General features: G+C 42.0%; 1 protein-coding gene across 2 annotated transcripts in view; it reads left to right on the forward strand.

The window, feature by feature from the left end:
- Window positions 1-20,008, forward strand: part of NETO2 (neuropilin and tolloid like 2) — a 39,866-nt gene extending 19,858 nt beyond the window's left edge. For both annotated transcript variants that reach the window (XM_074314951.1, XM_074314950.1), the window contains exons 7-9: window positions 1,575-1,803; window positions 14,261-14,374; window positions 15,433-20,008. In XM_074314951.1, coding sequence (XP_074171052.1) covers window positions 1,575-1,803; window positions 14,261-14,374; window positions 15,433-16,013 — 924 coding nt within the window. In that variant the 3' untranslated portion in view covers window positions 16,014-20,008. The remainder of the gene's footprint in view (window positions 1-1,574; window positions 1,804-14,260; window positions 14,375-15,432) is intronic.
- The last annotated feature ends 636 nt before the right edge of the window (window positions 20,009-20,644 follow it).

Consider the following 20,644-nt stretch of genomic DNA (forward strand, 5'->3'; position numbering starts at 1 on the left):
GGGCGTCCCATTATTTTTTCCCTCTCTTCCAGTCAGTCACTCAGAACTCACAACAGGTTAGGAGACTCAAGTTCTGAGGACAATTTACCTCTGGCCACCAGAGGAGCTAGGAAGAGGAAACCATGTTGTCCAGACGATGGGAAGGAAATCTCGGAGACCAGGCAGGGAGGGAGCTGGATGAGGGAAAGCCCTGATCCTGGCTGACTTAGCCCTGAGCTGTATATGCAGGAAACACAGCAAAGGTGTCGAGAACCAAATTACAATATAGACCCCTGTCCACATCCCTGAGTGGGGCGTGCCCCGGGGCAAGCCCACACAGCACAGCTAAGGCCCTGGAACTGAACCCACACAAAATGGGTATGCAGCCTGGACCTAACTGGGGAGGTTGCCTGCAAAAATAAAACAAACAGCAACAAAAACATTCTCCAGTGTCTCAGTGTTCTATCCAAAATGTCCACGGTGTGGGGTGGCCGGTTAGCTCAGTTGGTTAGAGCGTGGTGCTGGTAGCACCAAGGTTGCCGGTTCAATCCCCACATGGGCCACTATGAGCTGCGCCCTCCTTAAAAAAAAAATGTCCAGGGTATAATAAATCACTCACATAGAACCAAGGAAATGTGACTAATTCTGAAAGGAAACAACAGTCTGCAGATCCCAACCCTAACAGGAACCCAGATAATGGAATTACCCCTTAAAGCAGCACTATTTCCATGCTCCCTGAGGTAAACGTAGACACTCCGGAAATGACTGGAAACAGGTCTCAGCACAGAAATAGGAACTACAAAAAAGAACCAAGTAGAACTTTTAGAGCTAAAAATGAAAAACATAATATCTGAAATTTCAAAAAAATATTCACCACAGTCCCAATGGGAGAATGGAGATAATAGAGGAAAGACAGTGAACTTGAAGGTGACTCAGTAGAAACTTCGATGTGAAGTACTGAGAAAATGAGATTGAAAACAGGCCTTGGGGACCTGTGAGGCCATTTCAAGAAAGCTGAAATGATTTGCGGGTAAAATATTCAAACCACGGAAGTGTGCGCTAGGACAGTGGGCAGCCACATCATGGGACATCATGGGGACGATTATGGTTATGAAGACTACATTTAAGGTAAAAACACTGATACGTTTCAGCAAAGCGGGATGTGTGTATCTTACAATTAAACCTAGGTTTTGAAAAGGTGAAGAAAATCAAAAAGAATCTTGCCAGTTAATCACAATGATTGTTAGAGTAATAGAATGATGAGTGATCCTTTTATTTTCCCAATCTGTCAGTACCATGAGACGCTTTTATAATAAGGAAAATGTGTCTGACGGGTGTCATGGAGCAAAACGTTTCTTCTCTTTGCAGACAAAACACAAACTTTAGGTTCTTTAATGCTTGGTCCCATTGTTAAGGCAACCAAAGAAACAGACCCTTAGTCTTAGTTTTCATACTGCTTAGGCATCGGCCTTTTGTCTGTTGCTTTTCTATCAGCGGTCAGAATTCAGTCTACATGTAACTGGATAAGGGAACTGGAGAATTCAAGTTAATGTATCTTTTTTAAAGCGGCGTTTCTCTTGGTTTCCCTGTTGCAGATTTATCTGAGGTTCCTGGATTATCAGATGGAGCACTCCAATGAATGCAAGAGAAACTTCGTCGCGGTCTATGATGGAAGCAGTTCTATTGAAAATCTCAAGGCCAAGTTTTGCAGCACGGTGGCCAATGACGTAATGCTTCAAACGGGAGTGGGAGTGATCCGGATGTGGGCCGACGAAGGGAGCCGGCTGAGCCGGTTCAGAATGCTCTTCACTTCCTTTGTGGAGCGTAAGTAAATAATTCCTGTAGCACCAAGATCTTTTACATAATTTTCATTCATTCAGAATACAATTATTGAGTGTTTCCTTTTGACAAAGACTAAGTCACAGGATGTAGAAAGAAATAAATCTTGGTTCCTCTTCCTAACATGGGTGAAAAACCCATGTTAATACATAAATTGCAACACTCCCTTGTTATCAGGCAGTAAACACACCATAGGGAGTGCAGAAAGTGGAGCCTTCTCTCAAGATTTGCAAAATGAAAATTAATTACCAGTCGTAGTAATTCAGCATGGTGAGTAATTGTGATTCTGCTCGACCACGATCACCAAAGATTTAGATAGACGGTGTCTTCGTTTCTTTTTTTAACTGTTGTTTTTAAATAAGCTTATGGAAAGTTGTAAAAATAGTAGAGTTCTCATATGCTCTTCCCTCAGATTCCCCTAATGTGAACCTCCTGCCAAACCCCAGCAAGACTGCATATTGACACTGATAAAATATTGTTAACCGACATGCGGACCTTACTCAGATCTCTAGAATAGTTTCCCCAGGAATGTCCTTTCCTGACTCAGGACCCCACGCTGAATTTAGTTGTCAGCTCTCCTGTAATCTCCTCCCTCTGTGACGCTTCCTCACCTTTCATGACCTTGATGTATTTGAAGAGAATTGGCCGGTTCTTTAGTAGAATGTCCATCTGTGTAGGTTTGTCTGACATTTTCTCATGAATTTAATTGAGGTGCCACGTTTCCGTTGAAAATGCCACAGAAACTCTGTGACGTTTGTCAGTGTGCCACACCGGTGAGGGAGGGGTCGCACGTGGATTGGCCTGACGTGAACTTGGAGTGCTTCCTCCGGGACTGTCCACCAGGTCGCTCCACCATAAAACCACTCAGGTTTTCCCTCCTGATGAATGAGTCTCTCGGAGACTATGCAGCTGTCCTTTGGCGCACTAATTGTAGCTTCGCGGATGGTTTCTGCTGCGGTGTTTACCTGGTGGTGCTTTTCTGGTTCCATCCTTCCTTCCACTTCATTATCATGCTGCTGTGAAGAAGGCCTGGTTCTTGTTTCCCTCACTTACTTATTCAGTTATCTGTACCAGTACGTGCTCATGGCTATTGATTTTATCCCATTATTAGATTTAGTATATATTAATGAATTGCATTGTTCTATAACCCTAACATCGTTTGGTTGCTCAGAGTCCCCGCTTTGGCCGTTGGGAGATCCTTCAAGGTGACTCCTGATTGATTGGGCCTGTGTTTTGTTAATCATTTCCTTACTTCCTGTTACCACCTGGTGACCCAGGGCTCAACCTGTTTTGCCTACCTGGCCCTTTCCTTATCTCACCGTGAGAAACTCTGCTCTAGTATCACAGTGTATTTACGTGTTCAATCCTAGCATACACATAAAGTGATTTCAGGATTTCTAACCCATATCCCTCTCAAAAATTTCCTAATTACAGAGTCATTATTTGTATACCGTTCTTTTTGTCTTTAGCCTTGCTGTCAAAATACCGTTTTTTCAGTTACTTAAATTATTTTTCCTCCCTCCTTCCCTTATGGCTATATAATTCATTTGTAATGTTTGGGTTCATTTGTGACTGTTTATATTTTGTTTTCTGTTGCCCCCACAGCATGGTTACTTTAATTTGTTTTTTATTTTTGGAGCCCCCAGAACATTACCATTGTTCCCAGGGAGCTATCCACAAAGACGTACGCAATGTCATCCGCTCTTACATCTACTGTCACAGGCCCATTCCTGCCCACTCTGTGTAGGGAACTGCTCACGTAAGTTCTGGGTGTCCTTCCTGTGTTTCTGTTTTTGAACAGATGAGCTGATATGTGTGTATTTCCTTATGTCCTCCTTTCTCTTGCATGAAGGGAAGTGTGTTATACTCTCTGTACTTTGCCTCTGTCACTGAACGATATATCCCGGGCCTGGGCCTTTATGAGTTCAGAGAGATCATCCTGGTTTTTTATAGCTGCACAGTAGTGCATTGCAGGGACAGACTTCAGTCAGTCAGATTTCTGGGCATGTGGTTAGTTCCAGTGTTTTGCAGTTACGAGCAGTGTTATAGTCAAGAATGTTTGCTGTGTATTTTCATATTCCTGGATGTGTAGCCTCAGGATAGGGCCCTAGAAAGAAGGAGGGTTACTGACTTAAACGGTAAGTCAGATGTAGTTTAGTTAGGTATTGCCAACACCGTCCAGAGGGTTGAGTCTTTTTTTACCAGTTAGGGTGAAATATACATAACATAGAATTTACCCTCAACCATTTTTAAGTGTACAATTCAGTGACGTTCAGTACACTCACAGTGTTGTACACCCATCACTACCACCCACTTCCAGAACTTACGTGTCATCCCAAACTAAAACTCCACACCCTTTAAATAATAAATCAACCCCCCATTCCCACCTCCTCCCAACCCCAGGTAACCTCTAGTCCACTGTCTGTCTCTATGAATTTCTCTATTCTAGGTATTTCATACAAGTGGAATCTTGCCATATTTGTCCTTTTGTGTCTGACTTGTTTTACTTAGCATAAAGTCTTTAAGAATGTCAGTCCTTTTTAAGGCTGAACAATGTCTCATGGTATATGTAATACCACACTTGGTTTATCCATTCGTCTGGTGATGGATGCTTGGGTTGTTTTGACTTTCTGACTGTTGTAAAAAAGCTTCTGTGAACACTTGTATACAAGATATCTGTTTGAATCTCTGCATTGAGTCCGTATATACTTAGAAGTAGAATTGCTGGATCATGTGGAAATTCTACATTTAAATTTTGGAGGACCCACCAAGTGTTTTCACAGTGTCTGTGCCATTTTTCGTTTCCATCAGCACTGCAGGGTTGGTCTTCATCCTTGCCAACACTTGCTGTTTTTCATTTTTTTATAATAGCCATCCTAATAAGTATATAGTGTGTTCTTTCTATTGTGGTTTACAGTTGTTTTTCCCCAATGATTAGTAATGTCAGCATCTTTTCATGGGCTGCTTGGCTATTTATATACCTTCTTTGGAGAAATGCCTGTTCAGTCCTTTGCTCAGTTTTGAATTTGTTTGTTGCTTTTTTGTTGTGTTTGTTAAGTTGTAGGAGTTCTTTATTCTGGATATTAATCTCTTATCAGATACGTGATTAGCAAACTTTTTTTCCCCTTTCGTGGATTATCTAGTCACTGTCTGGATAGTATCTTTGAGGTACAAATGTTTTTTATTTTGCTGTTGTCCCTTTTATCCATTTTTTTGTTTTTGTCTAGTGCTTGGGTGTCAAGAAATCATTGCCAAAGACAATGTCCTGAAGCTTTTCTTCTGTGTCTTCTTCTAAGGGTTTTACAGTTTTCACTCGCACATTTATGTCTTTGATCCACTTTGAGTTAATGTTTTTAGATGGTGTGAGGTAAGGGCCCAGCTTCATTCATTTGCATGTGGATATCCAGTTTTCCCAGCACCATGTGTTAAAAATGACTGTCCTTTCCCCATTGATGGGCTTGACAGCCTTGCCAAAAATCAATTGACCATGTACATGTGAGAACTTATTTTGGGACTTTCTGTTCTATTTCAGGGGTCTGTGTGTCTGTCCCAATGCCACTCGCAACTGGTTTGATGACTGTAGCTTTGTAATAAATTCTGAAACCAGGAAGTGTGAGTCCTCCAACTTTGTTCTTCTTTTTCAAGGTTGTTTTGGCTATTTAGGGTCCGTTGATATTGCATGAATTTTAGAATTTTCTACTTCTACAAAACACTGTTGAGGTTTGGTAAGCTATGTGATTTTTATAAATTCTAAGTTTGTAAATATAAAGGTCTAACAGTAAGATGTTATCAGATATTTTTCTTGAGCAATTTGGAGATTAGTAGTTTTTCCCTTTCCTTATAGTTTTAAGATATTCTATTATTATTCCATGGATTCTATACAATCATGATTGGATGTGACCATATACAGGCTTTCTTATAGCGGAACTGCTCTGTCTATAATATTAAAGGACTCTATGAACTGCTAAATGGTCACATGGGTGCGGAAGCTGATTTAGCCAACCAGCCTTCTTACCTGCCTTCCATTCGTTTATTTAATATTTATCATCTGAGGTGCTGTGTTTGCTGTGAAGATACAACAATGGATGAAACAATCCCTGTCCTAAAGGATCTTATAGTCACTTGGGTAAGGTGACGTATGCAAATGCGAACTGACTGATGTAGGGCTCAGACAAAGACCATTTGCGGCAGAAAACAGTGCTTTCTTATTAAATATCCAAGTCCCTTCTAGCAGGCAGCCTCAGTTATGGGCCAAGGACCTGGAGGACCGGTCCTTTGAGTTTATGCTTGAGGGTAAGATTTTAGAAGGTAGAAATGTTCATGGAGGTTTTCATTCCAAGCTGAGGCGAGAGAATGAACAAAGGCATAGACCAAAGCTAATTTGGGCCACAAGAAGTAGTGGGAAAAAGCATAGAGAAACAAGCCTGGAAAGGTAGATGAAAGCTCGACATAAAATGCCTTTAAACTAGAGGCTAAATTTAGACTTTATGTTACAGGCACTGGGGAGTTTTGTAGGGTTTTGTGCTACACAATGACACAATCAGAGCTGTGCATTCGTTGGGGCGTAGAGACTAGTTAAGGGGTCACCTCCATTGTCCAGGTGGGAAACAGGAGTGTCTGACCCAATGCAGTGATCTGAGAATAGAGAACACAGACAATTGGGAAGATCTGGTGACTAATCAAGAATGAAAAGTAACGGAATGAGTGGGAGATTTGGGGTCTGGCAGACTTAAAAAATGAAAATTGAACAGACGAGAGGGAGAAAGTGCTGAGTGACTTTGGATATAGTGAATTCCTGAGCGGTTAGAAATGTCAGGAGCTCAGCAGGGTGTTTCCCGTGAGTCAAGTACTGCACCTCCTGTGACCTCAGGGACCGAGCTGCACCTCATTTCTATAAAACGTTTTTAATTTGAGAACTTATCAGAAGTGCAAAATAAAAAGCAGTGGTACAGAGGCTGTTTCACTGTTTCAGGTAACTACCTATCAGTGCTTGATGCAGAAATATAGTTAGTGAGAGAGCCTTTGACCTTTCCTTCCCTTGATGCGTTCCTGTCGTCATACCTACTCTGTCCAGTACACTGTCCATCAGCCACATGTAGCCATTAAGCACTTACGATGTGGCCATTCTAGATTGAAATGTGCTGTAATTACAACACTGTATCCCAGATTTCAAAGACTTGGTGTGAAATTAAGAATGTAAATTATCTCATTAATAATGTTTTACATGCCAACCTCGGAGATATTGCGGGCTCAGTTCCAGACCACTGCAATAAAGCGACTCACAATTTTTTGCTTTCCCAGTGCACATAAAAGTTATGTTTACACTATGCTGTAGTCTATTAAGTGTGCAGCAGCAGCATTACGTCTAAAACACAATGTACGCACCTCAATTTTAAAATATCGCTAAAAAATGCTGACCATCCTGCGAGCCCTCAGCGAGTCATAGTCTTCTCACTGGTGGAGGCTCTGCCTCCACGCTGATGGCTGCTCACTCATCAGGGTGGTGGTCGCTGAAGGTTGGGGTGTCTGTGGCAATTCCTTAAAATAAGACAACAGTCAAGTTTGCCTCATCAATGGACTCTTCCTTTCTCCAAATATTTCTCTGTAGCATGCGATGCTGTTTGACAGCATTTTATCCACAGAACTTCTTTCAAAATTGGCGTGAGTGCTCTCAAACCCTGTCACTGCTTTCTAACTAAGTTTATGTAATATTCTAAGTCCTTTGTTGTCATTTCAACAATCTTCACGGCATCTTCACCAGGAGTAGAGTCCATCTTAAGAAACCAGTTTAGGGCTGGCCCTGTGGCTCAGGCGGTTAGAGCTCCGTGCTCCTGACTCCGAAGGCTGCTGGTTCGATTCCCACATGGGCCAGTGGGCTCTCAACCACAAGGTTGCCAGTTCAATTCCTCGAGTCCCGCAAGGGATGGTGGGCTGTGCCCCCTGCAACTAAGATTGAACAGGGCACCTTGACCTGAGCTGCCGCTGAGTTCCCAGATGGCTCAGTTGGTTGGAGCGCGTCCTCTCAACCACAAGGTTGCCAGTTCAACTCCCGCAGGGGATGGTGGGCTGCACCCCCTGCAACTAGCAACGGCAACTGGACCTGGAGCTGAGCTGCGCCCTCCACAACTAAGACTGAAAGGACAACAACTTGACTTGGAAAAAAGTCCTGGAAGTACTTCCTGTTCCCCAATAAAAAGTCCCGTTCCCCTTCCCCCGCCAAAAAAAATCAAAAAAAAAAAAGAAACCACTTTAGCTGCTCATCTATAAGAAGTAATTGCTCATCCATTCAAGTTTTATTATGAAATTGCGTCAATTCATTCACACCTCCAGGCTCCACTTCTGATTCTAGTTCTCCTGATGTTTCCATTACATCTGCACTTACTTCTTCCACTGAGTCTTGAACCCTCAAAGTCATCCATGAGGGATGGAATCAACTTCTTTCAAACTCCTGTTAATGTGGACATTTTGAAAGTTCTAGTTGTTGTCTTCCGATAAAAGACCCATCTGTACTGCTGATCTGTCATTCAGCCTAGCCAGTTTCATTCATTTTCTTAGCTAGACCTTCACCTTGCACTTTTATGTTACGGAGACGGCTTCTTTCCTTAAACCTCATGAACCAACCTCTGCCAGCTTCACACCTTTCCTCTGCAGCTTCCTCACCTCCCAGGCTTCACAGAATTGAAGAGAACCAGGACCTTGCTCTGGATTAGACTTTGGCTTAAGGGAATGTTGTGGCTGGTTTGACCTTCCATCCAGACCACTAAGACTTTCTCTGCATCAGCACTAAGGCTGTTTTGCTTTCTTATCACTCCGTGTTCACTGGACTTGTACTTTTAATTTCCTTCAAGAACGTTTCCTTTGCTTTCCCAGCTGGGCTGTTTGGCACAAGAGGCCCAGCTTTCGGCCTGTCTCGGCCTTTGACATGCCTTGCTCAGTAAGCTTAGTCATTTGTAGCTTTTGATTTAAAGGGAGGGCTGTGTGACTCTTCCTTTCGCTTGAACACTTAGAGGTCATTGTAGGGTTATTAACTGGCCTCATTTAATATTGTAATTGTCTCAGTTAACAGGGAGGTCCACGGGGAGGGAGAGAGATGGGGAACGGCCGGTCAGGGGAGCAGTGAGAACACACAGCTTTTATCCACTAAGCTCGCTGTGTGATGTGGGTGCAGTTCGTGGCACCCCAAAACAATTACAGTAGTAACATCAAAAATCACTGTAACAAATATAATAATAAACTGAAATATTGGGAGTATTACCAAGATATGACACAGAGACACGAGGTGGGCAAATGCTGTTGGAAAAATGGCGCCAACAGACTTGCTCCAGGCAGGGCTGCCGCAGACCTTCAGTTTGTAAGAGAACAATTCAGTATCTGAGAAGCAAAATAAAGCGAAGCACAACCAAATGAGGAGCACAGATTCCATACTACATACAGGGAGAGTGTGGGATATTGTCTCAGGGCTCCCGACACCACCCACACGGTAGGCGATTTGCCAGAAGGGCTCACAGGAAGCAGCACACACTGTACTCTCAGCACAGGTTTATTCCAGGGGAAGAATACGAGGTGGGATCTGCAAGGAAAAAAGGCCGAGTGGAGAAGGCCTTTCCTTTCACAGGCTTCCTTTCCACTCTTGGCCCCCTCGGAGGGCCACCCCCGCCCCAACGCCGCACTCAGCAGGCTCAGCTCCAGCAGCAAAACGCGCAGTAACGTGGCAGTGTTTCTGCCGCATGAGGCCCCCTGGGGACTCAGCGCCCAGGGGTTTTGGGATCACCAAAACCGGTCACCTAGGCACTCCGCCTTACACGTGCCAAAATTCTAGACTCAGAAGGAAAGCAGGTATTGGGCAAACATGACATTGTTAACACAAACTCTAGGCCGCATGAGCTCCCCTGTCAGTCAGGAGTGGAGGAGAGCCGAGTTCCCAGATGCCCGCTAAGGGCCCGCCGTGCAGGGGGCACCTCCTGAAGGAGGCAGCCTCGGTCCTGTATTACGTTTTGGGTTAAAGCAACTCTTCGTGAAGGTATTTCCACCTGTGAACTGTTAAAGACCTTCTAATGTGACTACTTGCTCAGATTTTTGGCTCACATTTATTTTGAGGCAGCTCTGGCCTAAGTGTTACGTGAAAACTCTTCTCTAATGTGCTCGGTAGTGTTTTCCCTCTATACGCACACACTAGTGATTTCTCCGTTGGCACAAATCTGATACAGAAATGTATGAAAAGCCTCCTTCAAGCGGTGTCTTTACACTAACTGATTGCAACCAGAAACTAAGCTGAAGGGGCAGTAGGCTTAGCTCCATGTCCCAAATTTAGCTTTATTACTGAAGAGCAGGAAGAAAACCACCCCTCCAAAAATAAAGGATGTTATAAATTTGAATAAAACAGAAGTTCCAGTTTGAAGATCTCCTTTTGATAAGCAAGTTTGAGAGCGGCAAACAGTGCATTTTACATGCTTATCATTATTCAGATTGTTAACCTTTTTCTTTTGTTCTTTCAGCTGTTAATGATTTGTAATTGTTGGGGCTCCATCTATGAAAGCAGTCAGGATTTCAGGAAGGTTATATAAATGGGCGAGCCGCCTGAGAGAGGCACTTCATACCTCCTCGTTGTAGAGTGCAGCTGTGACTAAAAATAGTGTAACTCGGCTAAAGGGAGTGAAATAGAATAGCAATGAGGGTAGGCTTGACTTCTTCCCAAGCACTGAATACGAAGACATACCTCACTCTCTAAAAAACGGTGTGGTTTGAGGAAAAGAGTTTCTAGGACTAGAACTGTGAAAGCAGCAGAAGACACGTTTTTAGACTATAAATCCGTAACGTGATTATTTCCGGGGACACGATTCCTGCAGGCCCCTTGCGGGCTTAACTGAAGGACAGCCATCCTTCAGCATCACTGCCACCTCTCTCCAGAGTGGAGCTGAAATTCTAACCCTTCTTCTTCCCCACGCCATGGCCCCTGAGTGAAAGGGGAAAGGCCAGGGTCCCCCAGGTGTAAGTAGAGAGCCGTTCAGAACTGGCATTATTTTTGCTACTGTTTGTCCCTTTACATAGTTTTGAACTGAGGCATCTCTTCAGCATCCCATGTCAACAACTGATACTTTGATTCTTATTTTAAACAGCTGTGCTTGTCCATTGACAACCCATAAATTCTACTATATTTATAATTACAAATAAAACATATATTTCTGCGAAACAACGTCTGACCGTATCAGTGCTGCTTTCTGATTGCTTTACATAACGTGGCGGGGCTGTTGGAGAGAGTCTACAATGAAAACAGGGTACTTTCCGCTCACTATTCAGTGAGAAACACTGAGCAGAAAACCTGTCCTTTTTTCACCATTTGGAAGCTATAAAGAGCCATCAAAATGGAGGCACATCATGTACTGTGGATGAACTGTAAGAGTTAATGATAGTTTGACTCAGAAAATCCGAATGTCTAGAAGTCAGTGCTATTTATAACCTCACTCAACCTGTCTTGAAAAATAGCTGCTTTCCTGTGTTCCCATTTGCAAACTGGGTAAAATTGGAATTCAACATGTATTATGCTTGTGCAGTAGAGTGTATAGTATGATACAGAATTACAGTACGAGAGATAAACAAAAAACCAGAAAACTCCAGATTTTAGAAATGCGGAATGAAAAGCTTGCTATGTGTTCTCTAAGCCGTTGTGACATCTTAAAGCGCACATTTGCATCATTCAGTTTTACGATATATGTGATACAACTGAAGTGGGTGCACTAGCTAATTTTGTACTTAAACAAAATACCACCGTGCGTCTTAGTTGGCTTTTCTGCCCTTAATCTGATGGTTTATATGTAACCTTCTGATGAGCTTTGAAATCCTCGAGCATTTTTTAAGAACCATGAAATACTTACTTCAGTAGTTTAAATGATACGATCTTGACAGGTTACTGGTCCCTCAGTGAATTCCTTATTATACACTATTCTTTGCACTTAGATTGAGAACAGGAGTGTCCGCATGGTTGGGAGGCTAATTTCATAGCCTCGTCAGAACCGGAAGTCTGAGGGGGCCCACGGTCCATCCCGTTCATTCAGAGGAGGAAGTGACACCCAGAAGGCAAACTGTGTTAGAGTCACAGGGGATCTGCTGACACCCTGAAGTTCCTGTTTGTTGCTAGTCCGTTGCTTTTTCCACTTGGGCCTCATAGCACCGTCCTCCACGCTTCTGGGCGGTTTTAGAACCTTTAGTCATGAGAGCCACGGAGGGGTTGTCATACTTAAACTATGGTGGGTCAGTACTCAGCAAATAAGTGAGCTCAGAGCTGGTGTAGAGACTTCTTAATCGTGTGTAGATGAAAGTCACGCCGAAGCTCCGACTGGCTTACAGAGGGGGCGACAAGGGGGCAACGAGCCCAAGTTCATGGTGATGACGTGTGGGTTACCACCTGCCACACTGGAGCCGGGGTACAGACTAGCTTCGTGGGGGTCTGCTTTACAGAGAGGTTGTGTTTGCTCTTTAACAGCAAAGCAGCGCCAAATGTTCTGTTTACCTACGTCTGTCAGACTACATTTCGGGGTTTTCTGGGGACCCAATAAATAATGCCTGTTTTTCCAGCCGTGTTCAGAGCCATTTGAGAAATAGACAAAGCGGGTCAGGCAGGTGGACACCAAACCATCGGTTTTATTCCTGAAGATGCCATCGGAGAATGTGGTTAGGTCTTCCCAAGCTGCCTGTGACCAACCCAAAGGGAGGGAAAGAAATACTAAATTCATGGCTATTGTTTACATGGGGTTCATTGTATGTTTATTAAAAGGAAGATAGTATGTAGCGAAATAAACCTTACTTACTGTTAGTCTAGTAGAGTTTTTCAAAGAAAATGTAAAACAATATTTGAGGTCTATGAGCATGACATAGAACAATACTAAGTTCTCCTTCCTTGGTGAAACATGTATTTTTTGAAAATAAGAAATGTAGAATTTTTTTAGGCAGGAAATACATTTTGTTTGATTATATTCTCGGAAGTCAGATGGTTAGTTGGTTCAGGGACGGGGGGTGGAGAGGTAGGAGGTGTGGGTTCTGTCACACCTCTACAGAAGTGGGGGGATAAGCTGTCCCGCTTCTGGGCTTTGGGATTTTTGTGTGCCTTTACACTGCCATACGTGACACTGCCGTGTTGGCACTTCTGACTCCGTCTAAGACTTTATTTCCTGACAGAAGTAAGCACCCTGAACCACAGGCCAGTATAACGCACAGTTACATGTACACGGGAAGTGCTAAACCGAGGAGAATATAGCGTGTGACAGGAGCACACAGGCGTCACTAGCCATCTAGTAGGACGAGGGGACGCTCCACGGAGAGGGCAGCGTCTGGGATGATCCTGGAAGATGAGCAGGGGGCTGGTCACCAGGAAGGGAAAGGAGCAGACATTTCAGACTGAAAGGACAGCTTACACAGGATAGGAGAGTACATGCTATGCATGGAGGCCATGTATCTTTATTTAAAAAAAAATTTTTAATTCCTAAGTGTTGGTTTTTTTCTTGTGGTAAAATCTACGTAACATAAAATTTACCATTTTAACCATTTTAAGTGTATAAGTCGGTGGCATTCAGTGCATCCACCTTGTTGTACAACCATCACCACCATCCTCTCCAAAACATTTTCGTCTTCCCAAACCGAAATTCTGTGCTCACTAAACACTAACTCCCCACCCTCCTCTCCCCCGTTCCGATATCCTCTGTGCTACTTTCTGTCTCTGTGAAGCCTGCTTCTCTAGGTACCTCGTCTGAGTGGAATGTTTACCCTTTTGTGTCTTAGCTTCTTTCACTTAGCATAACGTTTTCAAGGTTTATTCAGTTGTAGCATGGATCCGTTTCATTCGGAATTCTAAGTCTGAATGATATTCCATTGTTTGTACATACTGCATTGTGGTTAGCCTTCATCGACAGATATTTGGGTGGTTTCTACCTTTTGACTTTGTGAATAAAACTGCTGCGAATATTGGTGTACAGTATCTGTGTGAGTTCCTGCTTTCAGTTCTTTTGGGTGTAGACCTAGCAGTGGAGTTGCTGGATCATGTGGCAATACGTGTACATTTTCAGGACCTGCCATCCTGTTTTGCACAGCAGCTGCAGCATTTGACCTGCCCACCACCGGCAATGCACAAGGGTTCCAGTGTCTCCACATTCTGACCAACATTTCCTTTTAACTTGTTGAAAAAATTTACCTGGCTGTGTACTAGTTCCATAAGACCCATGAGAAATACATTCACATTGTCATTACATTAAAAGCAACCTTTTGGTACCCAGTGTAAGTAAAACTTTACGTGCATCAAGCAATAGTGTCCTACGTCTTAGTGCTTGTGCAGTAGCATGTATTCATGGGAAGGCCTCTGAGGTAAGACACTGCGTAACAGTAATCTAAATCAAGATGAATTCCTCATCTGTATGCCTTCTGTTCTTAGCAGTAGTTTTCCTTTTTCCTACAGCTCCCTGCACAGACAGCACTTTCTTCTGCCACAGCAACATGTGCATCAATAATTCGTTAGTCTGCAATGGTGTTCAGAACTGCGCGTACCCGTGGGATGAAAACCACTGTAAAGGTGAGTCCTCTGGCGAAGGCCAACCTTTCGGAGAGAAGAGCGGCCATTGCCTTTTGGTAAGAATGACCTAAAGTGTTATTCTCTACAACTGTGCTTTAATACAGATGTTCTTTTCAATGCCTCGCCAACTTCTGTATGTGGTAAAAGCAAAGAAAAACACTTAACTCTCAAACTGTGTTCTGTATCTTAAGTTGTTCAAAAGTTCGTCGTAGTATTTCTTGCCCTTGTTGTCTTAGTCATTTGTGTTGCAAAGATACCTTATTCTCAAAATAATTTAGAAAGTGACCTAGAGTATATTTTTTTAATTATATAAAAGTACTATTTAATAAAAATCAACTGATGGATTTGGTCTTACAGTATAAAACATACTCATTGTAAGAACTGCTCTTTTTTCATTTCATAAAACGTCCTACGTCTTATTTCCAGCATATACTCCCTGAGAGAGCAATGAGGTTCTGATAACAGTTGAATGTCTACCAGCCGGTTATCAGATCTGTGTCTCAGTACGAAAGTTTACCTACCTTTTACTCTTCAAGGGGTGGATCAGGAGCTTCCTATGAAAAGCTAATGTGATCTGCCATGGCTGCCCTTAAGTACTTGACACGAAGTACTGTCAGTAGAGCCTGACCGCATGCCTGCGTGGCTGCGGCCCATCGTCGTGGTTCTCGTGCGGCAAGCCATCGGTAGCTGCTGTGCAGTGCTGGAACCCACTGTGCAGCAGAAAGCGAAACGTTACAGAGCAAGAGCATTTGTTTTGGCATCTTCTATATTCGTGTATTTAATTTGATTTGCAAATTGTATGCACTCATGTGCCTTCTGCGTAAAGAACCAAGCAAGTCCTTTGTCTTCTTTGTAATCTGTCTAGCCATACTGTGATTGGTTGGTTTAACCAGAAATCCTAATAGGAATATTTTATTTTTTGTTTTGAAACCTAATTTTAAATTGTGTCATCTGTGGTGTACATGACCCAAGTGTTCTGCTTTACCTAAAAATACTACTTTGTGACAGGACTCGCTAATGAATTTTGAAAGCCTCACCGTGTCTCTCTCTTTCCGCAGAAAAGAAACGAGCAGGACTGTTTGAACAAATCACTAAAACTCACGGAACAATCATTGGCATCACATCGGGGGTCGTCCTGGTCCTCCTCATTATTTCTGTGTTAGTACAAGTGAAACAGCCTCGGAAAAAAGTCATGGCTTGCAAAACCGCCTTTAACAAAACGGGCTTTCAGGAAGTGTTCGACCCTCCTCATTACGAACTGTTCTCCCTGCGGGACAAAGAGCTGTCCGCGGACCTGGCCGACCTGTCGGAGGAGCTGGACAGCTACCAGAAGATGCGCCGCGCCTCGGCCGCGTCCCGCTGCATCCACGACCACCACTGCGGGGCCCAGGCCGCCAGCGTCAAGCCCAGCAGGACCAACCTCAGCTCCGTGGAGCTCCCTTTCCGAAACGACTTTGCACAACCACAGCCCATGAAAACATTCAACAGCACCTTCAAAAAGAGCAGCTACACGTTCAAACAGGCCCACGAGTGCCCGGAGCAGGCGCTGGAAGATAGAGTCATGGAGGAGATGCCCTGCGAGATCTACGCCCGGGGCCGGGAAGACTGTGCACAAGCGTCCATATCCATCGACTTTTAACCCTCCTCCGCTGCAGGTGACACTGGCAAGTGTGTATGTCCCGGCCTGCACAGCACCCGCTGTTCTCGGCAGCCAGCCCTTCTCTCCCATCAAAACTAGGGAGACCTTCCTGTCCCGAGAACCTATTCTAATGAAGTTTTTATGATCTCAGGCAGTCAGTTTATGTTGAAGCAACCGAGGAGCTCACTCCATTCAGTGAAAAAATTAATAATCATCTCTCGGCTTAGCTTCGTAAACAAAGCACCAGTTAGATGGCGTTGGAGGAGGGGAGCGGGCGCTGGGGGAGCAGGGAGCAGGCGCAGGGAGCCTGTTAGTTTCTGCCCCAGGAATGTGCTCCTGAGCCCCATGAAGATTCTGATTCCCCAATAAGTTCAAAAATAAGGGGTATTTTTACATTCCTTTTATTTTTTTTCTCTCTGAATTTCATTTGTTTTGTAAGCCAGTAATTTTCCAATTTCATTTTCTTACATAAATATAAGTGGCTCATGTACCACACGTATTCCCACATTGGGCATTTGTTCTAGAATTTGTCAAAATATAATAGTTGCTGTGGTTAGTGCCAATTAAGACCCAGAGTTATGTTTCGTCCATCTGTTTCTTCCTGACTGATTTCTATACCGTTGTCTTTTAATTACTGGATCCTTCGTCTTTATTTTCTGTGAGAAGTAAGATGATATGATTTATCACCTTTAAGTCATACTTTTGTCTTAGTTATATTATACTACAAAATTTCATAAGTCTAGGGTGTATGTACCATTGCCAGTTGTGACTAAAACCTGGAAAAAGATGAAAACTTCTGAATCCTTTGAAATTTCAAAATTTGCTCACATTCAGTGATAGTCTGTTCATTCCTGCGAGCGGAGTCTTTGAATTCTCTTTGGGGAGACCTGTAATTATGTTTGTTCCCAGTGTTTCTCATCACCAGATGTGTCTCCTATTATTTTTACAAAAAGATTATTTAGCGCTCTTTGTATCAGCTTATCTTACAGCGTGTGGTAACCAAGATTGTATGCGAGTTAAAGGAGAATTCCTGAAAAACTGTACAAGCCGTTAGATTGCTTCTTACTTGGGACAATACATTTTTCTAGTTCTTACCAAGAATAACAACTTCCACTTTTTTTTAAACTGCACTTTTGACCTTATTTTTTTTATGGTATATAAACAATAATTTATAAACATGGTATAAAAACTCATTGTGTTTTTTTAGACTTTTGATATTATTTGATACTGTACAAACTTTATTAAATCCAGATTAAAGGCCTACATGACAGATTTCTTTCAGTGTTCGCATTAGCAGCTCTGTACGCTCTGATGGAAATGTACACCATCATTTATTGTAAAGGCCGTGGCAATGTGTATGTAAGCTTTTTGTTTCCTTTTGTTATTGCATTTGGTTTATGATAGATTTTTCACTGTGTGATATTTATTCTAAATTACTACACAAATCTTATATTAAAATATACATTGTTACATGATTCCTCAATCAGATGATTTATGGCACTGACGTTTTGGATCTTAAGATATATATGGAAAGGAATCCATTTATTGAGCGATAACTAATACAGACGTGCCATTCAAATGAGATACATTCTCATTTTTCTATATTTTTGTAGTAAATGCTCAATGACATGAGAAATCAAAATTTCACTGGATTTTGTTAATTCTTTTAAATATCACATCTGTGTTTTCTCAGCTTAGTGAAAACTGTGACGTGAAATATAATACATGTATAATACTCCTTCAAAATGATTCTTATATCACTTTTATTTAAAGTGCATCATGTCCAGAAGATAGGAAAAACTACACATAGCATATTTATGATTTAAGTTGTGTTCTCCCCCAATTTGTTTTTTTCAAGTCAGCATAATTTCTTGTTTTAAAAATGCAACTTGGGAAGGTAAAAAGACTTAATGAATGTAGTATTCAGTGAGCTGATGAAGCAGAGCCAGATTAGATAGCTAAATTCTCTCAACAGCTATGCTGAATAGGCGTTTTAATGAGTTACTTGCCAGCCAACATTTGAACGGCATAGTAAATACCTACTTAATATAATAATAACTGATCTCATTCTTCCATGATGATGAAAGGAAAATTAGCATATTTTCTTTGTAAAAATCGTATCCATTATAAAAACAGCTGTTAAATTTATCTTTAACATCTAGATTTAGTAGAAAATAATACAGTATGTGTAACTACATTATCTATAGTCACTTGTAACCTTTTAATTTTTGAAATTTGTGTTGTGTTTTTTTTTGAAGGGGCAGGAAGCGGCCTATAAAATAGGCTTTAAAGATTATGTTTAACATTAAAAGAACACAGAAGTACATGGTTTCAGGCAACCCAGCAAGTAAAGCATGGAAAGCAAATTTGGTTCTAAATAGTCTGGCTGCTAAAACAGATGGGATTGTTTTTGGTTTTCACGATAGAAAACCCAAACATCTGCAGAGGCTAGTTTTCTCTTAAAGAAAGAGTGGGTCTTTTTACAGGATGACATTTCCTCAGAATTTAAAATAGATGCATAACACAGAGAGAGGTCACCCTGGGAAATGTTAACCCAGGGAAGGCACCTCTTCACATGGTCTGGGGTGCAACTAAAGAACCCCATGAGCAGCCTGAAACGGCCGTGTGTCCTACATCTTCACTGAACTAGAGATGGGTGTTGAGTCTCGTCTGTGTGTTAGTCAAGCGTTTAGCAGTGCGCCACAGGAAGAGAATGGAACTAACGAATGTTAGGCATTATTACTAGCGTAATGCTAATTGCTGTATATATAGTCTTCCGTCTTTGAGGTCAGTGCGAGAACTTCGCAAAGTGAAAGCCATAAATTCTAGTGATGGAAGATGAAATTCAGCCGTACTGTGGAAGTGATTACGTCCATCGCAGAAAATATGGTACCGAGTGTTAAATACGGAACAGAAAATGCAAATCTGGGGGAAATAGCTTCATTTCAGGAGCAGTATTAAGTAAAGCTCTGTCATTATCTTCCATCTGTGACACAGTTGGTCCCAATTTAACCCAAGCTATCAACCCCCAAGTGCCCACATATTGCAGGAAACCTCGTAATCCCAACGTCTGAAGTATATGTACTGTAGGAAGAAAGCGTGATATGGGGGGAAATGTTCAACCTTTTTAAAAGTTCAACAAAAAGCAGTTTTCCACCTTTCCCGTCACAAAAGAGATTAAAAAGGTCCCTTTGATTTGTTAACAGCTCTTGTGTCGGTATCGTGTTTCATACAATTAATAGCGTTAAAAGAACCTAAAATGTCTGCTTCTGAACAGTTTTTAGTTCTGCGAGTGGTGAGCAGGGAGGCTCCTTGTGCCAGGAGTGTGCCAACTGATGAACGGGACAGGAAAAGCCTAGTGTGATCCAGGAGTAACTCTCAGTCAAAGGAGGTATGCTCTTGCAAGATGCTGTCTGCTGTGTTGTTCATGTTACTTTATCGAGTACTAAAAATAATATGCCTTAGATCAGACACGTCAAACTGGTCAGATGGAACCTTGAGTTTTGGGGGTTAAGATCCAAGAAAGATGATCTAGTCCAACTTTATTAATGAGAAGACTGAAACCCAGAGAAAAGAAGTGAGAAAGAACCCAGCGCTCTTTCCTTGTGTTTTACTATCTCCCTGCTTTAGCTGGCTGTAAGGTTTCAAAGTCAAGCCGTTCTAAACAGCAGCCACGATGATCCATGTAAACTTGTCAGTCATTCTGATTTAAAATGTAATTTCTTTTATAACAGCTTTTTTCAAAGCATTATGTTTTACTTTCTTTCTTTACCTATGTAACACTTTGCTGTTCTGCAATTTTGTTGCCATGATTTCTTGGCACCTGCAAACTCGGCTTGGCAAGACAATTACTGTGAATCCTTAATAAAAAATGTTTGTTAACAATTTGTAGGCTGACACTAGACAGAAAGAGCTTCAGTGTTACGCTTTTGTGATCTTTTTTAAATCTAAAGGAAACAATGTATCCTCTAGAAATTAAACATGTATGTGCTGTATCTTTTGAGTTTGGAGAATGATTTGAGTTCTGAGCTATTATAAATGATAAGTTGACCTGGGGTATATCTTTTTTAGCTCCCTACAAAATCAGTTGTCCATGTTTTATATACTCTACTAATAACAAATTCAAAATTCTGAATTTGCTTTCTTTAGTAACTTTTTCATATATTTCTGTGATTGGTTGAAGTAGCTACAAAAGCCCAAGAAACTAATGACTGGGGTGCATGTTCAGTACATACTATCTTGAGTAAAATTTTTTTTTTTAAGCAATGGATTTTTCTTTTAGAGATGAACTTCCTGACCTTGTAAGACTTCTCATATGCTAATCCTGGTTTGACACTTCACAGTAAAGAATTTGACCCTTGAACTGGAAATAAAAACTTGTGTTTTGATTTCCTTGCTTGCCTCAATTTCCAAAGTCTCTAGAAGTAGCCAGGAATTCTCATTTCCTTCCAAGTGCAAGGTTGGCATTTCCTATCCAGTAGCTTCCAAAGTAAATAATCATAATTTTGATAAAAAAATAAAAGAATCCCCAGGCTGTTCCACTTAAAACCATTTTAAGTTCTCAAATTAATCTTTAAGTGAAGATGGACTGAAAAAAGGGGGGTGACAGCAATCTCCGGTTTCCTGTAGGG

This window comes from Rhinolophus sinicus, linkage group LG11 (assembly GCF_036562045.2).
Source record: "Rhinolophus sinicus isolate RSC01 linkage group LG11, ASM3656204v1, whole genome shotgun sequence".
Lineage (NCBI taxonomy): Eukaryota > Metazoa > Chordata > Mammalia > Chiroptera > Rhinolophidae > Rhinolophus > Rhinolophus sinicus.